The sequence below is a fragment of the Hyperoodon ampullatus genome, assembly GCF_949752795.1.
Source record: "Hyperoodon ampullatus genome assembly, chromosome: 11".
NCBI lineage: Eukaryota > Metazoa > Chordata > Mammalia > Artiodactyla > Ziphiidae > Hyperoodon > Hyperoodon ampullatus.
Window position 1 is genome coordinate 41,067,156 of NC_136924.1, and position 26,435 is coordinate 41,093,590.

At 53.1% G+C, this 26,435-nt stretch overlaps 1 protein-coding gene and 1 pseudogene across 3 annotated transcripts in view; one reads left to right on the forward strand and one right to left on the reverse strand.

Moving 5' to 3' along the window:
- Positions 1 to 7,821: 7,821 nt before the first annotated feature.
- Positions 7,822 to 8,377, reverse strand: LOC307060897 (actin-related protein 2/3 complex subunit 3-like; annotated as a pseudogene). Its single transcript has one exon. The product of its transcript is annotated as an actin-related protein 2/3 complex subunit 3-like (transcript).
- Positions 8,378 to 10,016: 1,639 nt separating this feature from the next.
- Positions 10,017 to 26,435, forward strand: part of FBLN1 (fibulin 1) — a gene marked incomplete at its 5' end in the record, with an annotated part of 76,739 nt that continues 60,320 nt past the window's right edge. For both annotated transcript variants that reach the window (XM_079714431.1, XM_079714432.1), the window contains 2 exons: positions 10,017 to 10,095; positions 24,909 to 25,011. In XM_079714431.1, the coding sequence (XP_079570557.1) occupies positions 10,017 to 10,095; positions 24,909 to 25,011 (182 nt within the window). The remainder of the gene's footprint in view (positions 10,096 to 24,908; positions 25,012 to 26,435) is intronic.

A 26,435-nucleotide genomic window follows, 5' to 3' on the forward strand; every position in this document is an offset into this window, starting at 1 on the left:
CCATACAATCAAAAGATTGCCGTGTTCCTTTAGAAAAACACTACCTACAGAGACACCCTGCCCCCACCATTTAGTTTAACAACTTTGCTCTGGTCACAAAGACCCCAGCAACTCCCGCGTACACACAGCTGGAACCTATGAAGAAAGTTCAGGCCTTTATTTAATTAGAACCATTTGTCCTTCCAGCGAACGGCAGGTGTCTGGGCCAACTTAGAAAGAGATGCTCATTAGAGCAGCATGTGCCCTTTGACCTGTTCATCTGACTTCTGGGAATCTGTCCTAAAGAAATAACCCCAAATATGGAAAGGCTCAAGAACAAATAAACAGTCCTTGCAGTATTTCTTATAACAGCAAAGAAACTGGAATCAACCTGACTATCCAACAAGGGATGAGCTGATGATGTTTCCCCAACTTGATGGCATTTTATCCCCCACTGGCAAGGATGGCTGTGGAGGCTCTGCAGCAACATGGAGCATGGTTATGAGAAGAATTAATTTCCTTAATTAAGGAAATCAGGTTGCAAACTATGTGCCCCAAGACGAGCTACGTAAACTATGCATATAAAGCACTGGAACTAAATGTACCACCATTCTACTTGTGTCAAGAGAATGAGATTATGGGTAAATTTTTTCTCCGTCTTCCCAATCTTCTGCGATGTGGTTACAGTTAAAAGTATATTATAAACCTAAAAAACTCAAAACAAAGAAACAATGGCTGGTTTTCTTAGGGTAGAGGTAGAACTTCCAACTTTGTAAAAACAGGTTCTACAGAACCACTCCTGTGGCCTGTCTTAGATATTTTTTCTTTAATGTAAAAGTAATACATGTACAGAGGAACAAGTACGCAGGGCAGAAAGACCAGCAAATGCCACTGTCCTAATGACACTGCCTTTTTCTTCCAGTAGTCTTCATATTTATATACAATTGAACAAAGCCTGGGGCTTCCCTGGTGGCGCAGTGGTTAAGAATCCACCTGCCAATGCAGGGGACATGAGTTTGAGCCCTGACCAGGAAGATCCCACATGCCACGGAGCAACTAAACCCGTGCACCACAACTACTGAGCCTGCGCTCTAGAGCCCGCGTGCCACAACTACTGAGCCCACGTGCCACAGCTACTAAAGCCTGTGCACCTAGAGCCTGTGCTCTGCAACAAGAGAAGCCACTGCAATGAGAATCCCGCTCACCGCGACGAAGAGTAGCCCCCGCTCGCCACAACTAGAGAAAGCCTGCGAGCAGCAACGAAGACACAATGCAGCCAAAAATAAATAAATAAAATTAATTAATTAATTAAAAAAAAACAACAGAAAAACAAAGCCTGGTGTATATCCAATTTTAAGTTCTGCTTTTTTATTTTATTTAAAAAACAAGCACCTCTGTTGCAATAGTCTTCATAGTTTAAATTTAATAGTTCCCTGATAAATCAACTACACTCCAATAAAAATTTAAAAAAAACAAAACAATTACATGATCTTCCATAGTGGGGATCTGTCATGTATTGACTTAACTATTCCTCTATATTACATACTAGTTATTATGTTTCCATTTGTGTTTATGTTTCTATTATAAATCTCATGGCAATAAATATAATTGTACATAATGTACACATGGTTGTCCATAATGAATATGTAAAAACTTATAGCTTTCCTTTCCATCAGCAGTAACAAATTAGAAAACGTGATGGGAAAAATATTCCATTCAGAATGACAATAAAAAATATAAAGTGCTCAGAACTAAAGAATTAAGATGTAAGATCTGCACTTAAAAAAAAACACTGCAAAATTTTAATAAAAGCTGCAGCTCTCATGGAGTTCCTTGGTGGTCTAGTGGTTAGGATTCAGTGCTTTCACTGCTGCGGCCTGGGTTCAATCTCTGGGCAGGGAACTGAGATACCACAAGTTGTGCAGTGTGGCCAAAAAAAAGTAAAAAAAAAAAAAAAGGTTAAAATAGTAAAGTCTATATTAAAAAAAAAGTTGCAGCTCTCAAAGAAGAGGGGGTCATGGGCTGGGCTTCATTTCTCAAAGGTGCCTACCTCATTCCACCCCTTGGCTACTCAATACACCCATACCCCTTGCTCTCTACACACAAACTTGTTTTTGCTTAACTCAACCCAACTGTCTCACATTCCACTACAAAGTTATTAACTTTCCCCCACCCAGAGGCAAACAACATCATGTCCAGATGTTACATCCAGATGCATCAAATTAAGGCCCCTGTTCAGCGTCCACCATCCTTAGGGGACTGTCCTCCACTAATTCTGTAACAATCCCTGTATCAATCAGGACTGTTAGCTGCAAGCTCTGGAAACCAACTCTGGTTGAAGTAAATAGAAAGAAATTTATCGAAATGGTATGGGGTAGCTTGTAGAATTATCAGAAATACTGCAGACCAAGCCTAAACCTGGGCTAGACCAGGGACACTTGGAGTAAAGCCAGGGCTACAGCCAGATTCAGGGCACAAAAGCAGTCAGGTGATGTCACTGCCAGCTACCACCGTGCCACTCAGCACCGGATGCCACGGCTTGCTCTGCTTCCAGCACTGACCCCAGAAATTCCATGTTCTTGCTGCTGCTGCTTTTAACTGTTAACAAAATGGATTCGCCACCAACCTTGCTTCCCTCCATCACCAGCTGCCTGTACAAAATCTGGGGCAGTTCCATGAGATTGGCTTGCCTTGGTCACAGGCCAGCACCCTAGCATAAAGGGAGGCCGGTGTGGGGACGTGAGGGTTTAGTTTCTGCAGTGGGAAGAAAGCAGTGCCTCCCCGTGAGGCTCTAAAGTGGGGAATTTCTCAAACAAACATGGAAAACGGATAGATGCCTATTTTAATCCCATTCACTTTTCTGGACTAGCAGGAAATTTAAAGATCGTCATTCTTTTGTCTGCTGCCAACAACAAAAGAAATGCACATCTGCCCTGAAACAAGCAAAAACCCAAACTCAAGTCTTCCCAGCCTCCACTGCTGCCCCCAGGGCATCCGGAGAGAGTTTTCCCAGAACCTCAGCAGTTAGAGTTTCATTTTGTCAGAACAAAATTACATGTGCTTCAGCCATGGAATGGCTTCTCCTCCTCCTTCTTTTCTTCTTTGACCACAGGAGCTCCAATGGTTTTAATCTTTATAACCATCACCTTTCCCATTTCCACTTCCCTGCTCTCAGGACAGCCGCGTATCATGCCCCTACCCCCAACGTCAGGCTCTCATCACGGGCTTTTCTGTTTTCTGGGCTTTCCTTTGTGCGAGGCAGCAGCTTTATATAGTCTCCAAAGCAGAGTACAGCTCCTCGAGAACTATCTTTTCACAGAAAATTAAACGATGGTGGTTTTTATTTGAATTTGCCCTGATAATTCTTCTTCTGATCCACGGAGAGTTCCAGGACAGCTGACATCATAAAAGTCCCTCGGACCCTGTTGCTCGCCCACCTGCTTCCTTCCCTGGTCCCAACGCCTATTTACAGAGTCCCTGACCACAGACACGGAACACCTCTTCCGAACCCCTCTCTAATTGTATCAGCCTGCAGTGCTGCATAACAAAGTACCACAGACCGGGGGGGCTCAAACGATAGAAAGGTATTTCCTCGCAGTTCTGGAAGCTAGAAGTTCGAGATCCAGGTGTTGGTAGAGCTGGTCCCCTCTGAGGTTTCTCTCTTTGGCGTGTAGACGGCTCTCCTCACCCCGTGTCCTCACATGGTCTTTCCTCCATGTGTGTCTGTGTCCTCACCTCCTCTTCTTCTAAGGACCCCAGTCCTACTGGATGGGGGACCACTCTAATGACCTCATTTAATGTGATCCCCTCTTCAGTGGCCTGGTCTCCAAATACAGTCACATTCTGAAGTACTGGGGGTTAGGACTTGTGACTTTTGCGGGGGACTCAATTCAGCCCAGAACTCTCACTCACCAACCACCTGCCACCGTGCTGGGTGGGCACTGTGGGCTGGCGATGAATGCGTGGGCTCAGGACCCAGACATGCCTGGGTGCATCCTGGCCCTGCTGCTGGTCCATGTGAGGCTGGCAGCTTCCTCTATGGTCCTGCCCCTCCCTGCTGTGAAAGAGGGTTCGTGCAGAGGGAAATGGGATCAAAGGCGGAGACGTGCAAAGGTGCGGGACAGATGGGAACAACGTCCTTCCCCGTCAGCGGGGAGGTGGACGAATGAGACGGGCCCAGGCAGGGACTTCCGGTCACTTCCCGGTCACTGGCGGCCCTGATGATGGGGGCTGCCGTGCTGCGTGGGGGGGCACGGGTTCAAGGTGTAAGAGTCAGGAGAGAGAGGTGTCTGTGGGAGGCCCGGGAGAGCCCAGGGCTTCCCCACAGCTTGTGTACTTGGCACAATTTGGAAGCTCTCATTTTGGGAGCCCACTTGAAGGGTTGGGACTTTTTGCACTCGTCCCCCTAGTCACACGATTGCGCCTCTGAGGAGTACCTTCCGCAGGAGGAAAGACGCCAGTGGAGTGGAGAAGGGACCCAGAGGGGGCGGTGAATGGGCTCAGGAGCAGAGGTGCTTGGATGGCAGCCCTGGGCCAGTTCCCAGGCTGGCAGAGGGCAGCGTCTGGGGCCACACTGGGCGCCAGCTCTGCCACGCCCCTGAGCCACAGTCTCCCCAGCCGTCACGTGGGGGGGATGATGCCCATCTCAGTGGAGGTTTTGATGCTGGACGTGGCCCTGACTCAAAGCCGTGCTTGCTCTCCATGCTGCACTGCCAGCTGCTGGAAAGGCCGCTTCTCCATTCACACACTAGACAGGATTTGTTTTTTGGCTGTGCCCTGCGGCACGCAGGATCTTAGTTCCCCAGCCAGGGATCGAACCCTCGCCCCCTGCAGTGGAAGCGCGGGGTCTTAACCACCGGACCACCAGGGAAGTCCCTTGACAGGATTTATTGAGCACCCAAGGTGTGCAGACACAGTCCTTGCCCTCAGGGAGCTAGTGGGTTTGTGGGTAGAGAGAAAATCAACACTTTAACAAAGAAAGAAAGGAGGAGGGGGGGGCTGGCCGAGCAGAGAGGCAGGAAGCGAGGGGAGGAGCTTGGGTGTTCTAGGAGCCGTGCAAAGGCCAGGGGTCTGCTGCCAGGGCGTGAGGGGTGCAGGGCCAAGATGAGCCTGGAGTGGTGGGCAGGGGCCGGGGCAGCCACTGCCCTGAGAAAACCACCGGGTGGGTAGCAGCACCTCATGCGAGAAACCATAGCGGTCCTGTCCTCCAGAGGCTGGGCAGCGTCAAAGACATTTGCTTTCTGACTTGGGGGAAAACAGTCCACGTGTGCCAACAATGATCTTTCAAACAAAATGGAAAATTATTTGTTATGTGGAGGAGGGCAGGCATTTGTTCTGCTCCTCAGAGATGGGAGAAAGCTGGACTGTCACAATGGGACATAACGAATGACTTCCTGCTTGGAGCAGAATCCGAAGGGTGTGTGTCATCTTGTCCTGGACTGGGGGCCAGGTGGCGGGGGGCCCCCTTTGTCCCTAATTCCCCCCATGGAACCTCTCTGAAGACCATCCCATCTTCCACAAACTACAAGCAAATGTGCAGCTCATCAAGTTTCCTGACTCTTACCTCAAGACCCAGAAAGATGATTTTTGCTTTGGTTGCCAAGAAACTCAGAGTCAAGTTTATGTGCAGGAGTTATATCACTCCAGGTTTCTGGTACAATTATTCCTCCCTGTCTCAATTGTATCCTAAAAAATAAAAATTAAAAATAACAACATTTTCACTAGTCAAACACAACTTCCACTTTCATTTAGCTCCCTTTTGATCTTTAGCTGCGTGACTATAGCTTTTACAGGGTCATAACTGCAGTGTGAATCTATACGTTCACACTCAATCTTGTTTTCCTTTTTCTTTTTACATAATATTAGTTCGCAAAGATCATATTTCTACTAAAGCATTGTATTTAGCCCTTTCAACTATGGCACAATATTCTGTTGAATCACTGACTATTGACATTGTTGAATTCAATCGTACATACTATAAATAAGCTATTGTCGGACATTGCATTTTTTCTAGCTTTTCACTGGAATAAACAATTCTGCTATTATAAAAATAAATGAATAAAAGTTATGAAAGAGAAATACAAATATGAAAAATGTTCAACCTCTGTGATGATTAAAGACATACATCGAAACATCGAGACACCCGTCCTTTTGACTGTGGAAATAGCCCAGATTAAACAAAGATATTCGTGCTGGAGAGGAGGTGGAGACACCCACGGCTCAGCTCCTGTCTCTCTCTGGGGATGTGAATGAGTCCATTCCTGGGTGTAGCATCTGCTCTTATAGTGTATCCATGCGGGGAGCTGAGCCCAGAGCACACAGGTTTCACTGCAGCATGATTTATAACCCCCAACGTTGAAATGATCTGAATGTCCAATAATAGGAGAGTGGTTAATTAAACGTGTGTACAACTTTTATACTATTCACTCACTGGATGTGTAATGTAGATTTCTAATAAGAGGGGGAATGTTTATGCTATAGTGTTCGGTGAGAAACAGAACCCTGGATACAGATGAGCCCGGGATTGGGAGTCAGATGGCCTGGATTCAGATCCCAGGGCTGCCAATCACTGGTCATGAGAATTTGACCAATGACCTCACCTTTCTGAGCCTTGGTTTCCTCATCTGCAGAATAGGGGTACTAAAGCCTCCTGGGGCTGTTGTATTAATGAGATAGCGTAAGAGCATATAATCTATTACACACACTACACTTTCCCTGGTTCTCTAACCTCCTTCCACAGCACCCTGATTCTCCCGTGGCTTAAAAACATCAAATTAGTATTAAAGTACTAATGAGTCTCCAATCTGCCTCCAGCTTAGAGCTCCCCACTCACCCTTTATCCAACTGCCTTCAGGACCTTACCATAGCACATCTGTGGGCTTCAGGGACCCACATCATCCAGTCAGAATGGACCGGATAATCTTCCTGAACTGCTCAGGGTCTCTGATGCCTCCACACTTTGCAGATGCTACTCCCTCTGCCCAGGAAACCCTTCTCCCTCTACTGCTCGTCTTTCACGGGCTGGTCCCACGTCCCTTTTCTGGGAAGCCTCCTTAACCCGGGAGGCCATTAGCCAGCGGGCCCCTTTCATGAGCTCTTCTGGGCTCTTCGCAAACCTCAGACTTAGGAGCTAACCTGTGGGGAGATGAGTGTTGTGTCTTTCTGTTGTTGTTGTGTTTTTTTTCTGGCTGCATTGGGTCTTGGTCGCTGCGCGCAGGCTTTCTCTAGTTGTGGCAAGCAGGGGCTGCTCTTCCCTGCGGTGCGCGGGCTTCTCATTGCGGTGGCTTCTCTTGTTGCGGAGCACGGGCTCTAGGCACGTGAGCTCTTGTAGTTGTGGATCGCGGGCTCAGTAGTTGTGGCTCACAGGCTCTAGGCACACGGGCTCAGTAGTTGTAGCTCGCAGGCTCTAGAGCGCAGGCTCAGTAGTTGTGGCTCGCGGGCTCAGTAGTTGTGGTGCACGGGCTTAGTTGCTCCGCGGCATGTGGGATCTTCCTGGACCAGGGCTCGAACCTGTGTCCCCTGCATTGGCAGGTAGATTCTTAACCACTGCGCTACCAGGGAAGTCCTGTCTTTCTGTTTTTGATTTTTTTTTTTGGTTAGGAAATTTCTTTATTATTACTCATTAAGCACCAGCTTAATACTGCAGAAATTTCAAATCACCCATCAACAACTCATTCTTCCCCACCCCACAGCCCCAAATTCTTGATAAAGAGCTCTTCAAGTAAAGACACACTCTCTTCTCTCCTCTGTATAAAACTTTACGAAATAAAGGCAAAGAACTGTGTACATCTTGCTGTAAATGCTGCCCACAGCTGGGGAGACAATGTCTGCCCAAGGCTTCCTTTACTGTCCAGGTCCTGAAAGACTCTTGTTCATGAATTGTCTCTTCACAAAGCAAATCCACCACTTGCTGGGTTTATCATTCTGAGGGTGAAAAACTTTTTCACAAAGTCTCAGTCCAGGCAAGAGACTGGACTGAGACTTGCCTCAGCTGTTGTAAGTAGGCCCTCATCACTTCATCTTCCTGTTTGTTTGCAGGTTTGGTGTAAATTGCATTAAGTGGAAAACCAGGCTCTCCAGGAATGGGAGAATTAGTGTATACATTCACTGTATACATTTCTTTCTCGCCTTGGCTTTTAGAATTGCACTTTTGGAGTTTCTTTAGACACTCAGAAATGTAGAGAGTTATATATATCAAGGTCCTATCAGCTTCATTCTTAATTTCATAGTTTTTGAAGAAGACATTGGCCTTGAAGTAATAGATAGCTTCATCCAAAATATCTGTATCTTTTGTCTCTCTAGGGGCGGGTCCTTTGAACTGACTTCTGATAGGCAACAGTGCCATGTTTCCAGTGAGTTTCGTGTCAGGGTCCATGAGGGAAGAGTGGTAAGCCGTCATCTTGGAGGCGCCCGGGTTTCAACCCCGACGAGGAGGATCGGGCTAGAGCATGGCGCTTCCGGTCTGGCAGTTGGGCAGGGTTGTTTTTGATTTTTAAATCTATATCATTCATTCAGAAAAGGGCACATGTAAGTGAGCAGCTTCATAAAATTTCACACACTGAACCCAACCTTGAAACCAATACACAGATTTAAAAAAACATCCTAACTGGCCCCGGAGAAAGCTGCCTCATGCCCCCTGCAGTCCCTAACCCACCCCCAGGGTCATCACTCTCCTGACTTCTGACTTGTTTCTGTCCTTCATTACAACAGAATCCTGCAGGAAGTGTTCTCCAGTTTCTGGCACGTGTCTGAGAGCCTCCCTGTAGCTGCCTGGGTTGTAGAGCTCTCACTTTTCAGGGCTGTGTAGTTCTCCAACCTGACTGCCCAGTGCTTTCATTACGCTGCTGGTGAGGTTGGGGCCTTCCCTGCTGGAAGCCGTCATGAACTACACTGCAGTGAACACTCTGATACAGGACTTTCTGTCTCTTGGTGCACACTGCACGACACGTATATGCCTTTCTGCTGGGTGTAAACCCAGAGTGGGACTGCTGGGTCAGGGGACCCCTACACTTGGCTAATGGTGTTCCTGTGGGTCTCATCCTGTTGCTCCCCATCTTCACCCGTACACGTTTTGTTTTTGTTTTTCTTTTTCTTTTAAATAAATCTATTTATGGTCCCAACGGACTAATTCATCCTCAGTAACCACCAACCGGTTGCAGCCATGAATTCCTACACAGGCCCAGTGCAAAGGCTGCTTCCTCTCCGGCAAAAAGAATCTCTTTCTCCCCGCGGTTGGGTGTCCCGGGTTCATCACCCTCCACGGATGCTGGGATGTTGGTGGAGTCTGTCCGCTGCCCGCCCCACTGGCGGTCCCCTGAGGGCAGAGCCACGTCGCAGCCCGGTACACACCTAGAGTTAGCCGCCGACCTGCAGAGCCCCGGGCGACCCGCGCGGGGCTGGAGAAGGCGCGAAACCCGCAAACCGCGGGTTCGGGGCATTACTCGGGGGCCGGGTCCCACAGGGAGCCCCCCGAATGGTCACCACCCTTATTCCCCCTCAGAAGGCGCCTCCGACCCTGGGGACCCCCCCCGCAGCCTGACTTCCCTTTTGGCGGAGTCGGGCGGAGCTAACCTTTGCTACCCAGCCCGCCCCTCCGGCCGATGGGTGGGGAGGGGATCGGGTTTCACTGGCGCAGGGGGGGTGAGGAGTGAGGGGGGATGCCTCCCGCCCGACTGCGCCCCCCTTCCCCGGCCCCCACCAGGGAGAAGTCTGGGGTCCCTGCTCCCAGCCCGGCCGTGGGCCTGCGCGCCCCTCGGGCCTGGGGTGCCAGGAGGGAGGGCCCCGGAGGTCCCGGGCGGGGAGCGGTCGAGGGGGGAGGGGAGCGGGCGCCCCGCGGCCCCGCCTCCCCCGCGCCCTCCCCCGCGCCCTCCTCCGGGGCGGGATAATTGAACCGCGCGGCCGGGGCCCTGCGTTGGCTGCGGAGGCTCGGCTGGAGTTTGGAGCCCGCGCTGCCCGCGTGCCGCGCCCGGAGCCGAGAGCCGCGCCCCGCGCCCCGCGCCTTTGTCCGCCCGCCGCCTGCCGCCCGCCGCCCGCCGCCCATGGAGCGCGCCGCCCCGTCGCGCCGGGCCCCGCTGCCGCTGCTGCTGCTCGGCGGCCTCTCGCTGCTGGCGGCCCAAGGTAGGGGCGCGGGGGCGCGCCGGGGGGGTAGGGAGCGCCCCGAGCCCACGGTCCCCGCGTTAGTGACTCTCCGACACCCCGACCGCCCGGACCCGTGCCCCGTGCGACTTTTGGAGCTGCCGGCGCCCGGGAGCGTCAACCGGCGCTGCGCCCCTCCGCGGTCCTCGGGGTGTTTGTGCTGCGCTGCCGCCAGGCCCCGGCGACGCTCCCCACCCCCGCGACCCGTCTTCTGGCTTCGGTCCTGATCACCTCGCTGACGTGGGGATTTGTTTTAAAGACGGATCCCTGCAGACACATCCTCCTGCCGGCCCTCTCGCATCCACCCTGCCCACCCTAGCTCCCACCCACCCCCTGGGGCCAGGGTGCGGGCTGGGGGAGAGGAAGGCTGGCTGGTGGTTGCCAAGGACCCCCCCCCCCCCACCTTGCACCACCCCGTGCCTGCTCCTTGCACCTGGAGCGCCCCTGGCGTACCTGTTCCCACTGCCCCCACCTCCGCCCCTGCGCAGGCGCTGTGGTACCCAGCTTGCTGGGCAGTGGAGACAGTAATTTACCCAAGAGACAAAAGCAATCATGGGGTAAGAGGTGGACATGAAGAAAGCAGAGAGAAAGGGAGTGGGCTGAAGGTGTTCAGGGCCATGGCTGTGTGTGCGGAGACGCCTGCCTCTCCACCTGAGACACCGAGGACCCCAAGACACGGGGTTCTGCCAAGCTCCAGACTCAGCTGTGGCTGGGGACAGGCCACCTCCAAACCCAGCCACCTGGTGGCAGAGGGTTGCCAGGGGGTCTCCACCAGCAGACCCGTGGCCCAGAGCTCCCAGCCCTGGGACTGACAGCACTGGGATGGCAAGCACCCGGCTCATCCTTTCCTCCTTAATCTTCAAGGCCTAGCTACTCAGGGGTGACCACAAGGCCCCGCCGATCACAGCCATGACCTCTGACCTCTCTGCTGACCCGTGGCTCATCAGTCATTAGCCAGGCCAGCCTTCCTGGGGCCAGGCCCAGATAAGAGCCCCGACCACCCTTGGCATCCCAGATTCTTTATCTCTGGCTTAGTTGAGTTTCTTTTAAACTCTCTGGGGACCACCCTCCTCCTCTGTCAAAGGTCACTGGTCGCAGCTAATGCTTTGCCAGGATTCAGGAATTCCCGGAGAGGCTGACAGGGGGCGAGGGGGGAGAGCTGTGCAGAGGTTTCTTGGCTCAGTGACTCCCTGCAGCAGACCTTCACGGAGCTCTGGCTGTTCCAGGCATCGGCTCCATCCTGGGCATGTCTGGGGGCGGACATCTCATGGCGTCGGGGGAGGTGCAGGGCTCAGCATTGGTAGCAAGGCCATCCCAGGCCCTGGGGCTTACGGGAGGCTTCCTGGAGGAGATGGTGTTTGGGCAGGAGCTGGTCAGGCAGGCAGGGAAAGAAGGGAATTCTGGTGACCCCTGGCTGGAGTGAAAGGCCAGAGGGGCCTTAGACTGGGGGCCACACAAGACTCCTGTTGGAAATGGAAGGGGCCCCGGAACCTCCTGTATTTTACACCCAAGGAAACTGAGGCTCAGAGAGAAAGCTTAGTTGAACTTTCCTGAGCCCGAGTCCCCAGATACTCCATCACTGTTCTTTTCTGCCTACTGTTTGAGAAGGGTCCCCTGCAGCCTGACGGTGTCCAGCTTTGAAGGAGCACCGAGACTTGCTAGGCTGAAGCTTGACTGATGGTTTACAACCATCTTCTTCATAGAGAAGGTCCTAACTTGAAGTGTATGAAGGAAACCTTAATTGCACACTGATGAGAACGCTGTGGTCCTTTGTTTCTTTTGGGAGGTCCCTCTTTTGAGTTTCAACAAGTTTAGTATGGTTTGGGGAGAGAGAGTTAGAAAATTGCCTGGTTCCTTTCTGTGCCTGCAAACTCAGAAGCTGTAAGGTTCCCTGAAGCCTTGTAAGGCCGAGGGTGACACTGTCCCCACCCTCCGTAGAGCTGTGGGGTCCAAGAGGAAACATGCAGTTTAAAAGCGATCATGGGAAAGGCCTCGATGGTGAGCCTTTTAGCTAATCTGCTGAAACCCATTTGGTGACCTGGCCACGGGAACGCAGAAGGGGGCTGGACTTTCATGCCAGGGGGCAGAGTTGGAACCACCGGTCTGTCCTGTATCCATCTGTCCAGTTGGGTTTTCCTGAGAGCCAGGGTAGGCGGGAGTAGAGGGAAGGATGGTGTTGGGAAAGACGGTTGTGTTTTCTCCAAGACTTCTTGGCCTCTGGCTCCAGCCTGGCAGCCTTCCTGACTGATTACAGAGAACATCGCTGGGAGGAGAACAAAGGGGAGAGAGGACTTGGCTTGGAAACACGTGGCGGCACCGTTGCCGCTCCTAGAAGTTTCCCAGTTGGGTGGCAGGGGCTGGACAGGCTGATGGGGCTGCTGGAGCGTGAGACAGTGTGCCCTAGGGGTGCAGTGCCAGGGCTTCTCCTGCGGAGCCACAGCTCTGGGTCATGACCCCTCCTGGCACTGCCCAAGGCCACTCCCAACTTGGGCTCATTTGCCGCCTCTGATGGTGGCAGGGGAGCGTGACTCACCGTTGGGACCCAGCAGGCTGCCAGGAGCAATTGTGGGACTGCAAACATCTTTGCCTGTCATCCCTCAGAAAAGAACCACGGACTTATCTGGTGGTTTTCTCATTTGTAAAATGGAGATAACAGAGACCAACTTTTTAGTTTGGCTGGAGGATTGAGGGAGAGAACATAGGACGACGCCTGTCATGGTAGCTGTATTATTATTATCTGTTATTTGTGATGTCCCCTTCCTAGAGTAGGATAGGACAGTATCCTTTTCCCCAAGATTGCACTACTAAAACTGCATTTCCCCAGCCAGGAGCTGGGAAGGAGGCCCAACAGGGCCACAAAACCTGCGGCAGCTGTCCAGTGCCAAGGCGTGTTGGTAAAGGTCATGCAAAGTGGCCTCAGCTGGCCTCCTTAGGCGTTCAATCATCTGTACGCGAAATATCTGCTGAGGACCAGCTCTGTGCCAGACACTGTTCTAGGTCTTGGGGATACGGCAAGGAGGAAGAGAGACCTGGCCCTTCTGCCCATGGGGCACATCTCCCGGGAGATCCAGAAAAGCGAACCATTACAAACCAACTCCAACTGGGAGTGAGTCAGGGAAGACTTCCCGGAGGAAGCAGCATGCAAACTGGGATGTGAAGGAACAGAGGAGGGCTGGGAGGAGGGTGGGGAGGGTGTCCCAGGCAGAGAGAACAGCATAGACAAAGGTCCGGAAGGTGAGAGAGAACGTGGGACTTCTAGGAGTTCTGCCCCCTCCTCATGCTTGGGGAAGACCGCCGTGCCTAGCACCTTTTCCAGCAGCCCCTTCCCCAGCAGCCCCTTCCCCAGCAGCCTGCACACACCTCCCCCCCTTTCCTCTGAAGGTGGAGCTCTGAGCAGTGGGCACAGCGAGTGGAGCAGCTTTGCAGGAAAACAGTTCTAATAGGGAGTATTTTGCCAGTATGTTTTACATAATAAGAGGTTTTTCTTTTGCAAAACATCAAATTATAACAATTCCATTAATAATCCTTTTGCAGGCTTCATATGGTTCCAGTTTCCCTGTAATGCTCTCAAATGTGGCCAGATAACGAAACGGGCGCTGGGGGGGCACCCATTATGTCAACTTTCCTGGGGTCAGAGACCCTTCAGCCTGGAGGGGAGCTCAGAGCTGAGGGTGTGACGCTGAGGCCAAGTCATCTGTCCCAAGTCATCCAGCTCGTAGCAGACATGGCTGGACCGGAGGCTGAGCTTTGTGGCCAGCACTCTTTCCACTGGTCACTGCCTTTAAGCCCCAGGCTGGTCGTAACAAGAGGCTGGGACAGGAGGGTCCTACACCGACCCACCCATTGCTGGGGGTCAGCACTTGACCAGGGTTAGGAGACTGGTCCCAGCCCTGAAAGTGGTTCGAGAGAGCTTGATGGACTCCCACAGGCTCTCTGCTCTGTTTCCTTAAAAACAGAATGAAAACTCTCTGCCCTAGGAATTTATGATAATTGAAGTCTTTTACATTTAGTCACTAACTTAGTCCTTCTCCACAGCCCATGAAGTAGGTACTACTGTTATTTCCACTTTACAGGTATGTAAACTAAGACCCAGAGCGTATACTCTAGCGGGCGACAGGCTCCAAAAGGAAGAATAGATTCAAGAAAAATGCTGGCTCAGCCCATTAGCGTAAAAACACTGTGATCTTGGGCGTTTAAAATCCAGTCCTGGGGCTTCCCTGGTGGCGCAGTGGTTGAGAGTCTGCCTGCCGATGCAGGGGACGCGGGTTTGTGCCCCGGTCTGGGAAGATCCCACATGCCGCGGAGCGGCTGGGCCCGTGAGCCGTGGCTGCTGAGCCTGTGCGTCCAGAGCCTGTGCTCCGCAACGGGAGAGGCCGCAACGGTGAGAGGCCTGCGTACCGCAAAAAAAAAAAAAAGAAAAGAAAAATCCAGTCCTGGCAACCAGCTCTTGCTCAGGGCGATGTGGTAGTAAATAGAGGACTCAGGATCCCGTGGTCCTAACCACTCGGCTGGACGGGCACTTCAGTGCCAGAAATGAGTGCTGTGTGTACGAGGGGCTCCTTTGAAAGAACAGGCATTTTCCATGGGGGGTGACGGGGGAGAGGCCACAGCAGTGAGAGGCCCGCGTACAGCAAAAAAAAAAAAAAAAAAAAAAAAAGATGTAAGAACCAAAGAACCAGCTGTGGGTCCGGTGGGGCCCAGGGCGGGTTTTGTGATGGACACTCGAGCAGAATTTGGGGAGGAATTGTTTGTCTATCGGGATATGGAAATCGAAGATTGGCCGACCCACTCCCTTTAACATAGGTGAGGAAACTGAGGCCCAGAAGGGGGAAGTGGCTTGTCTAAGGTCACTTAGCTGCAAAGTGGTGTCATTTGTAGGCTGGTTTTCAGTTTTACTCAGCAGACATTTCCCAAGTGTCTCCTTTGAGCCTGGTGTGGCCCCTGAGGGGCTGTTTGTCACGCAGCCATCGTGTGTCTGCTTGTGCATCCATTTATTCAACAAACGCTCATTGAGGAGTCAGGTCGTGGAAGAGGCCCCAGGGACACAAGCCAGATAAGGTCCTTGCATCCTGGAGCTTGTGTACTGCGTCAGCTTCCTGTGGCTCTGGGCTGAATTGCTGCAACCTAGTGGCTTAAAACAGCAGACGTTTAACCCTCTCACTGTCCTGGAGGTGAGATATCAGGGATATCTCAGTCAGATATCAGGGTGTCTGAGGGCTTCCCTTCCTCCACGGCTCTGGGGCGCCCAGAACTCCTTGGCTTGAGGCTGCATCCCTCCAGTCTCTGCCTCCATCTTCACGTGGCTTCCTCCTGCATCTCCTCTGTGCATCTCTAAGGACACTTGCATGAGACTTAGGGCTCACCTGGATAATCCAGGATGATCTCATCTTGAGATACTTCATTCCATCTACAAAGATTCTTATTCCAAATAAGGTCACATGCACAGGTTCCAGGGGTCAGGACATGGACACATCTTTCTGGGGTCCACCGTTGAACCCACTACACACACTAAGAGTAAAGACAGAAACAGATGCACTAACAAAAACATCGGGGGCATCCGTGCCATAGTGACTGTAACACACTGTGACAGTGGGACACAGGTGGCTCTCAAATGGGTGTCGGGGGCGGGGGTGGCGAGTCAGAGCAAGTGATACCTGAGCTCAGATGTGAGTGGCAAGGAGCCGTCTGTGAAAAGACCTGGGGAAGCGTCTGGGCAAAGGGGACAGCCGGCACAAAGGCCCCCAGGTGGGACCAGGTGTACCAGAGGGACCGGAGAGGTGGTGTGAAGGGAGGGGAGGGGGGGTGCCCAAGAGGGTGGCAAAGGCGGGAGGGGCAAGGCAGTCGCGCAGGGCCTTAAAAATCAGGGTGTGGACTGTGGATTTTATCCTAGATGCTCGGGGAAGGCGCTGGAGGATCTTCAGCAGGGGAGTGACATTCCTTGACTCACACTTCTAGAAGTCCCTCTGTGCTGCATGGTGAATGGATTATAGGGAGACCAGAATGGAGGTGGAATAAGCTGGGGGGAGGCTCCTGCAGGGTCCAGGGCCAAAGATGCCCTGGTCAGGGAGGGCGGGTGGGGGGCGGGATCTGCGGGCCAGAGGGAAGTGGACAGATCTAGGGCGTTTGGGAGGTAGAGTGGACAGGACTCGCTGAGGGCTTGGATGTGGAGGGGGAGGGAGATGGAATAATTCAAGCTGGCCCAGTTATTTTGGCTCCAGCCTCTGGATGCATGGTGACTGCTAATTACTGAGGTGGAGAAGCTGGACAGGGGTGAGGATCAGAGTCCTGTGTGGAAACCTTAAGTTTCCTATTAGACGTCTGGGTGGGCTCATGGGCGAGACCAGGCTGCAGACAGAAGTGTGGGAGTCTCGGCCGATAGGGGAGGCTGGATGAGGCCACCCAGGGAGGTGGGGGCAGTGGGGGGAGAGGACAAGGGGCCACGGCACTGAGCCCTCCCAGGCAGTTTGAGGAAGAAGAGCCGCAAAGTGGCACCCCCTCAGGGGAGTCCCCAGAGCCATGGGTGGTAGCTGGGACACTGCCAGGACTGGTTTTTAGATGCTAGCTATCAGTGTTTTTATGCTAATGGACTGAGCTAGTATTTTTCTTTCTTTCTTTTTTTTTTTTTTGAGCCAGTATTTTTCTTGAACCTATTTTTCCTTTTGGATTGTGTTCCCTGCTGGAGTGAAATGTACTGGAAGTTTTGTTACCTACGTGCAGCGCCACTCACTTTGACATAAGACGGCTCTCTGAAACCCATCGCGCCATGCCTTTCATTATCCCCATTTTCCATTATTGGTGTGAGACCCACCCCACCCAGGCACAGAGAGGCCAGGCAGCATGCCTGTGGACACACAGCTGCTAAGTGGCAGCATCAGGGTTCGAACACAGGCAGCTTGGCTCTCACATCGTGTTCTTAAGCAGGACACTGAACTAACCGCCTCACTTTTCTAACTGAAAAGTCTCCAGTTTTTTAAGTCCAGCTTCAGGGGGAAGCCACTGTCTCCTTGGGTTTTACGGTGGGTGGGTGTGAGCTTTAGAGTCACAGCCAAATTCTAGTGCCGCCTCTGTGTTTTTCCCATGGCCTCGGGCAACTTGCTTCATCTCTTCCCGTCCCCTGTGTCATAGAGTTGCTAGGATCACATGAGATCATTCGTCCATTCATTCCTTCACGGACATTTACTGTGTGCTGGCTCTGGACCGGCTGAGGGGCAGGGTGCAGAATGAGACTCCTGTCCAGCCCTCGTGGCACAAGTACACCCTCGGTTAATTACTTGTGCTAATTGCTGGGAAGTTCAGGGAGCAAAGAAACCACGAAAGAAAGGAAACATGTCTGCCCCATGTTCGCGTGTGTGCACGTGTGTGTGTTGGGGGGTGCAGTTAGGGAGGACTTCCCGGAGAAAAGGACCTTTGTACTGGTGTGGGTGTGAACGAGCTAGCCGGAGGAGAGGAGGGACCCGGGACCACCCAGCCTGGCAGAGCTTCAGTTTCCAAAAGCCGGGTGCAGAGGACACTTGACAGGTGTGCATACATGGTCTGAGAGGTGAGAGGAGAACCAGGGGAGTTGGGTCCTGCAGGGGGGGATGCTGTAGAGATGCGGGCAGGGGGAGGACAGCCCACATGTCCACTGAGCTTGATCCAGGAGGTCACTGTGAGCTGCCTGGAGGGAGCAGTGTAGAAGCTGCTTCTTCTTACCTTCCCAGAGATGTGTCTTCTGGTCCTTGTCTCCTGCTGCCTCCTTTTAGCTGGTGCCCTATCCGAGACCCCGTCTCTCTGTGCCGGGTGCTAGTGTCGGGGGGTGTGAAGGCACCAGCCGTTCTTGTGCTGAGGACAGGGCCTGGAGCCATAAGAGCAGACTCAGCACGCCTTGCTTCCTCCTGGGGAGGTCTTGGGGCCTTGAGGAGGGGAGATGGGTCTGTCCTCATCCCAGTCATACAGCATGGTGCAGAAGCACTGGGACACACCAGGTGACAGTTACTTGTCATCTCCCTGGGTTGTCATCTCCCTGAGAACGGGGTCATGACTCTGGATCCCTCGCCCCAAGCTCAGAGCCTGGCACATGGAAGGGTCCTAAGAGGGGCATCTGCTGGCTCCCCAGGCTCATGAGGTGGGGGGCCCCACAGGGGCTGGCTGTGTGGGCTGAGTCTTGCGTGGTTCTGTTGGGTTGGAATTTCCTGTTGGCATCTCATTGCATCTCAGGCTTCCCAGTCATGCGGGTCCTGGACACCACAGGGACCCCCTCCAACTTTTTGCTGCAGCTTTAGGCAGTGCCATGGAGCAGATGGGGCATGAGCCTTGCGTCAACTCTTTATTTTTCCAAATGACGGTATTAAAATAAAACCAAATAGAGAGCTAACCAACCACCATCTCATATCTCAGCATTTCATATACATGGAGGACATTTTAATGCCCCAGATTTTGGAAGGACAAGGAATTTTGTCTTTGTGGATCTCATCTAGTCAGATTAACAGGGACCAGAGATGAAAACTGTGCCCTGCTGAAGTTTCGTCTCAGAGAGGGAAAGGATCTGAGGGAGAAGATTCCAGACTTGCCCGAAGCCCCACTTCTCTCTTAAGAGCACCTACGGGCTCTTAAGGACGGGCGTTGAGTGACCAGTAAGCGCGTGGTGGGTGTGGGTAGGTGACAGTGCTCCCCGGGGCTGGGGACAGAAGAAACAGTGATGGCCTTGTCGCTCCAGGTTGCTTTTGTGACATGATTTAGGAGGGCCACTCAGACATGGCGGGGTCTGTGCCTGAGGTTTCCTCAATTTTATGCCCTTTGGGAGGTGCTGCCAGGGGGGTCTGCTAGTGGGCCTGGTTGGTCTGATGCCGTCAGCTGCTGTGAAACCCTTGGTACCAGTGAGGTGTGGCATCAGGTGGGGTGACACCTTGGTTGTCTTGCCCCCCGTGCCCAGCCCAGCCATGTGCCCTGTGTCAGAGATTGGGGCCACAGCCTGGAACCCCCGTCCCTCTTTCCCCTTCCACTGATGTTGCAGAGTTCCTGCCGTGAGTGGTTGGGGGAAGTGATGCTGGAAGAGGGGCCTCCCCATCACCTCCAGAAAGCCTTCCCTCCCTTCTCCCCTGGGCTCGGGTAGTGAGCGGCCTCCTCTGCTCTGTGGCCCCATCTGCCAAAGGACTTGTCACACTCCCAGGTGACAATCACTTGACCCAGCCGCTCCCCCGCCTAGTCTGGGAGTGGCGGACCGGCACTGAGAAGGTGCTGCATTGGGGTGTGACAGGATGCACAGGCTGAGGGTGGGCATCGACGGACATGTCCACAAGTGGGGACAGGAGAGAGGCACCTCTCTGGGCTGCAGGTCACCCCCGGTTTGGTGATGGGGCAGAACTGAGAGGCAACCTGACCCCCCAGGTACAGTGAACAAGCCACGGTGTCCGCAGTGATGCAGGAGGTCAAAGCCAGGGCAAGTCTGAACTTTAGGTCTTTCTGCCTGTCCTCCACCTGTCCCACCCTCTGCTGGCCACTGCCCCAGATGCATGGGGGAGAGACGATCCCTGGGGATTTTTGTTTTGTTTTTAAACTTTTAAATCATCTTTATTTTGGTTGCAAAGTTACAATTTACTTTTTAAAAAAATATATTTATTTATTGGCTGTGTTGGGTCTTCGTTGCTGCACGCAGGCTTTCTCTAGTTGCGGTGAGCAGGGGCTACTCTTTGTTGTGTCACGTGGGCTTCTCATTGTTGTGGCTTCTCTTGTTGTGGAGCACGGGCTCTAGAGCTCAGGCTCAGTAGTTGTGGTGCACGGGCTTAGTTGTTCTGTGGCATGTGGGATCTTCCTGGGCCAGGGATCGAACCCGTGTCCCCTGCACCGGCAGGCAGATTCTTAACCACTGTGCCATCAGGGAAGCCCAGGCGGATTCTTAACCACTGCGCCACCAGGAAAGTCCCACAATTTACTTTTTAATTAATATTTTCACCATTCCCATTTGAGGTCTCATTGCCTTGGAAAACATTGCATTCTCTACCAAACTGCTATACATAGATGTTGTAAAATACAGTTGCCCAAATTAATCCTCTTTGCCAGTATTCAGATTAGTGCATGAAAACAACATCGATTGAAAATGGCAAGTGACTTAATCGGCAGAACGTACAATTCCTTTCCTAATGAAGGGTGCTACAAAATGGTACACAAAAGCTCAATTTTTAAAATGCATTTTAAAAATACGCATAACAATGTGAGCTATTATATATAGAATGGATACACAACAAGGTCCTACTGTATAGCACAGAGAACTATTCAATATCCTATGATAAGCCATAATGGAAAAGAACATATTAAAACAGTGTATATATATGTATAACTGAATCACTTTGCTGTACAGCAGAAATTAACACAACATTGTAAATCAACTATACTTCCATTAAAAAATTTAAAAATACGCATAACATACAGTTGACCATTTCATTTCTTTTTAAGTGTTCAGCTCAGTGGCATTAGGCACATTCACATTGTTGTGCCACCATCACCACCATCCATCTCCAGAACTTTTCATCTCCCCAAATGGAAACTCCGTCTGCATTAAACACTAACTCCCCTCCCCTTCCCCCAGCCCCTGGCACCCACCATTCTACTTTCTGTCTCCATGGATTTGACTGTTCTCAGGACCTCATATAAGTGGCATCATACAGTCCTTTTGTTTGCCCTTTTGTGACTGGTTTCACTTAGTATAATGTTATCAACAATAAAAAAATTAAAAGAAGGATTCCTTTCAATGTTGGGTATTCAGCTTTCAAAAACAACAATCATGGGGAAGTTAGTTCCCCAAAGTAATTTTAACCCGAGGCTGCATATATAACCGTTGTTCTACAGGACATAAGGAAAGATAAATAATGGCCCATAGAACCAGACCGTCATACTCAACATGGTTTCAATAGAATAGCCAAGTTGGGATCATTAGAATCTGAAGACAAGGTTGACAGATGAAGATGCTCAAGCCAGAGCTGTTTGTTCCCATAGTGAAATATCAGAAGTAACGCAGATGCCCAGAGAGGGGGGAGTGGGTTGGAGACGATGCTACTTCTGTACAACAGTGTGACACCTTGTGCCTGGCACAGTGGCATAAAAAAGGAATTTAAGGGGGTGAGAGGTGGTGAATGGACGGGCTGTCTCTGCGAGGATCCTCATGTGTCCGGCTGTTACGATGAGGACGGTGATGTCCTGTCTGCTCTGACCTCTGCTGCGTCACCATCCAGCCTGGCCGTGGGTGCCCCGTGGCCCCTCGGATTGGGAGTGCAGGAACTTCCCCCTGGCAGGAGAGGGGGCGCATCCTGCCCAAGGAGGGTGCACTGACCCCGGCCGCTGGGAGTTCCAGCTCTATGGCTGCTTGGGGCATTCCGGGGATGTTCCATGTTTCTGGATTGAGCGAAAGATGTCACATTTCACTGTCCTTCTGAGAATCAGGTTCCAAGTGCTCAAGGCTCCCCAGTGGGAATCATTTCCAAACGTTTCTACAGCTTGGGCACAAAGTTCTCGTGCCGCTGAGCCAGCTCCAGGAGTCTGAGCTTCACCTGTGCTTGCCTTTCTCAGAGTTGAGGGAGGCCGAGGGGCCGCCACTCATCCCTGAGCCATTCTGCACCCCGAGATGGGGCCTTGGTTCCCCCATTCTTTTTTTTTTTTTTTTTTTTTTTTTTTGCGGTACGCGGGCCTCTCACTGCTGTGGTCTCTCTCTCTCGTTGCGGAGCACAGGCTCCAGACGCGCAGGCTCAGCGGCCATGGCTCACGGGCCCAGCCGCTCCACAGCATGTGGGATCTTCCCGGACCGGGGCACGAACCCGTGTCCCCTGCATTGGCAGGCGGACTCTCAACCACTGCGTCACCAGGGAAGCCCGGTTCCCCCATTCTTCATGGGCAACAGCAAGCAAATTCCCTTTGTTCCTTCCACATGTGATCCAGCCGCTGTTTACTGGGGCTCCCTGTGTGCTCGGAACTTTATAAGCTTTTTCCATCTCCTCAGCCACCTTCAGAAGGTACTGTGAGGCCCCTTTTGCCATCCAGGAAGCTGTGGCTTAGAGGCGTGAAGTGTCCTGCCGAGGGTCACAGAGCAAGAAGGCGCCAGAGCTGGGATTGGAGCCCACGCCTGTTCGGCTCCGAAGCTGACACTCCTACTCACCCCTGTAGCTGCTGAGGGCTGGCTGTGGGCTGAGGGCTGAGCAGGAGACGGAGGCCTAGCTCTGCATGGGTGGGAGGGAGGGAGGGAGGGCGAGGCAGACAGATGTTGTCAATTGTGAGTTTGCTCCAGGCCGGGCTGGGGGGCAGGCGGGCTGCAGGGGCAGGGCGGAGACTGGATGGGGGTTGGGCCGGGGCCGGAGGGGCTGTGAGAGCCATGAGGGGTGAGACTGTGGGCGGGAGAGCTAGGCGGGCCCGGCTGGGATTGGGGTGAAGGGGTACAGCACAGGGGACATCGGCCTCTGCCAGGCCATGTGGCTGGGTCACAGTCGTCTTGGGGGTGAACCACAGGCCATGTTTTATCTGTGACAGGTCAGGTCCTGCATTTTGTGAATGCTTCCCTTAGAATCAATTGGAGCAAGAATGAAGGAAGGAACGAATGAATGAGTGGGACCCCTGGAGGTCACCCCAGTAGCCAAGAGGCTCTCCCTCATGAGGGACCTCGCTGTTTGGTGCTGGGAAGCCGGTGATGCCAATTACATCTGAGCCCCAGCCCACGGTGCCCCCCACGTTCACCAGATGGCATCATTGGAAAGTGTGGAGGGGGACAGCTGAGGTCAGGATGGGCCGAGCGGCCGGTGGGCAGTGGACCGGCAGACGTTGCTCTAGGGTGGACTGTCACACTTATTGCCAGCCTGGGGGAACCCAAGAGAGCGAGGATGCAGCAGCGCATCTTCCGCTCCGAGCTCCCCCGGCTGCGGGTGGGGCTGAGGCTGTCATCGTCGGGGGACCTGGCAAGGCCCTTCCTCCTCCTGGTTCAAGAAATGCCTGGGGCTTCCCTGGTGGCGCAGTGGTTGAGAATCTGCGTGCCGATGCAAGGGACACGGGTTCGAGCCCTGGTCTGGGAAATCCCACATGCCGCGGAGCAACTAGGCCCGTGAGCCACAACTACTGAGCCTGCGCGTCTGGAGCCTGTGCTCCGCAACAAGAGAGGCCGCGATAGTGAGAGGCCCGCGCACCGCGATGAAGAGTGGCCCCCGCTTGCCGCAACTAGAGAAAGCCCTCGCACAGAAACGAAGACCCAGCACAGCCATAAATAAATAAATAAATAAATAAATAAATAAATAAATAAATTTAAATCATATGGGATTCTAAGAAGACCTCTGCTTAAAAAAAGAAAAAGAAAAAGAAATGCCCGGCCCTTCCTCGGACCACGCCCATCAGGGTCTCCCTGGAGGTGAACCCAGAGCTCAAGGGCACCGTGTTCCAGGTGCAGTTTGTCGGCAGAGGCGCTCGAGGTGGCAGCGGGCAAGTCGTCACAGCCGGTGCTTCTGGACGCATTGGCCTCTTGCTGAGCCCTGGAGTGACCCTCTCTTTTGGGGCCACCCCAAGGGCCAGGCCTTGGAAGAATAATGAGCTCAAACAGAACACCCAAGGCCCTTGGTGCCAGGAAACGCTGCCAAGCCTGGCGGGATTTACCCCGTGGGGCGCGGGAAGGCCAGCCGTGAGAAATTGTGACGTTTCTTAGAGCCCAATTTTGAAATGTCCTGCCGAGAGGTGACCTGCCCGGCAGCAGAGGCTGTTGCCACTAACAACAGCCCCCTCCTGGCTGCGGGTGGAACTGACGCTGGGGGCGCCTCGGTACCCGGCTGCTCCTCCCTTTGGGAACGGTGGGGTCCCCTCCTTCCTGTGAGCCGAGGGGCCCAGCGGGGCAGCAGCCTGGGTGGGGCTGAGCGCCGGACTGGGCGCTGGAGGGCGTGGGTGCCCCAGCTGCTGGAACCACCTGAGCCTTCCATCTTTACTTTTTGTGAGCAAAGAGGCAACCTTGTAACAAATCAAGGGCAGAGACCATCACCGGCCTCAGTTTCCCGACCCGTACAGTGAGGACTGATGCTCTCCTGGCAAGTGGCTACAACGATGAAGTGAGAACACAGAGTGGGTCTCGGAAACGCTGGCGCTTTGCTTCTCCGCAGAGCTGGCTGGTCGCATTTGAGGCCCCGCATCACTGTTCCCTCCTCTGTGCTCCGCTCATGCTGTACTTCTTCCCTGGTGTTCGCTCCCCACTCTTGAGAGACGCCTTCCTTGGTTGTCCCAGTTTGGGGGACACCTCTAGGCCTCCCCAGTTCTGCACTGTTCATTGTTAGTGATACAAACCATCTGTGACCCCATAGGAGTGGGGTCAGCCACGTCCTGGATACCCACCCGCCGGGCTGGACGGCAGCTCGGCCGTGCCTTGGTCAGTAACACCTGTCTTTCTTCCCTCTGGACTGTGAAGGCAGGGACCCCGTCTGGGCAGGTCCCTGTCCCAGTTTCCGGCATCTGGCTGGAGCAGGGATCCCGGTGCTGAGCTGCAGCCCTGTCAGAATTGGATTTGGAAGGTAGTAGTTAAGGTTTCAGGCCTTTCTAGGAGGAGCAGAGTGTGTGCTCCCAGCCCATGACTCAGCGGAGTTTTCAGTACACGTTTGTCGAGTGACTGAAGGACCGGATGTGCCGTGGCCCTTTCGGCCCTGTCCTGATGCTGTAGAGGAGACCTAAGGAAGGGGTGTCCAGATGGTGTGGCCGGGAGGGGGCGCTCTCGGCCACCTGAGGGAGGCCGACCATCTAAGGGGACCTTGGGCGGGGTCCGAGGTGAGTCACCTATCGCCAGTCACCCCATTCTCTTCCCTGCACGGCAGGCGCAGACGTCCCCATGGAGGCTTGCTGTGCAGACGGACATCGAATGGCCACTCAGCACAGGGACTGCTCACTGCCGTACGCCTCGGAATCCACGGAATGCAGGTATGTTTGCCAGTGCCGCTGTGCTACCGGAATAGTGTTCTTCTAGACAAAAGCAGGGGAGGAAGGGACAGTGGGTGCCAGGCCCCCGGGAGAGGCTGGGCCCCCAGGGCCAGGCTGTGGGAGGTGTTCGGGGCTGGTGACCCCCACATCCCTCTGTGCTCCCACGGGCCTTGTACGGGACTCCGCTTACCCTTCCCGTGCCACCCTGGCATTGCCGGGGCCTCCCGTCATTTCACCAGGCTGCAAGCAAGAGGATGTGGGTTTGTAGCCCTCACTGCCGCACCTGGGCAGTGTGGCCAAGTCGCCAGAAAGGGGGTGGTTGTTGGGGGCGGCAGATGAGATCGTGTGACTGGAAGTGCTTTGCAGACAAAAGCATGGGCCGCCTTCAGACCCCGAAAACACAAACGAGCAAATCCCAGAGCAAAAGTTCTGCCAGACCATTGTCTACTTTATACAGTAGCCAGCATCTGGATCAACTATTTTTATTCCTCTCTTCCTAAATTGACTCAAGCTCCCTCAAAGTTTTGGGAGAATGTAAGCTTAGAATAAATGATAAAGATATGTAATGTTGATCATCACCGTAAAAATAATAGCAAGCCTTCATGAAGCACCAACTTTGTGCTGGGCGTTTGATGCCCTTCGTCTCATTTCACCCTGTTACTGATCCCATTTTACAGATGAGGAAACTGAGCTTTCCCCAGTACGCACAGCTGGTAGGTGATGGCGTTAGGACTTGAACCCAGATCTGCTTGCCTAGGGAGCAGAAGTTGGGGGGGGGAGGCGAGGGTAGGAACGCATTCCATCACTTGACATCCGTTCATTTTCTCTGCCTCTAATCCGAGTCTAAGCTGCTTTGACGCTTGGAGCTGTGGGATGCTAGGTGGAGAGCTGCCATGGAAGGAATGTGCAGGGGAGGCTTGTCTGCCTCACTCTGGAGTTTTGCATTTGTGTTGGCATCGAGCAGAGACTGCTGCCTGCCAGCAGTGACGGAGGATGTAAATCTCGATTTAGGAAATTCTTGAAAAGTCGAAAGCATTATAGACCAAACAAAGGAAGAGAAGACAGGGCGCTCGGATTGTTTGAATTGACTGGGAGACCACACCATTCGGATTTACCACGCCGTTAGGATTTATGGCGCGTCTGACGAGTGAGAGTGGGGATCTTGGCTCCCGAGCGTGGCTTCGAGCTAGAAACGTCAGAGGGTGGCTGGCAGTTGCGGAGCAAAGCTGGGTGGTGAGCGCCAAGCGTTCTGTTTGCAGACTGGGCTCTGAGAGGCAGCCAGGCCCCGGGGACCCAACCTGGGCTGGCTTTCAGGCTGTGTGACTTGAGCCGACTTGGAACCTCAGTTTCCCCAAATGTAAAAGGAGGACAGCGATAGCTTCCTTTCAGGGTTGTGATAATCACCGAGGCAAGGGAAGCAGCTG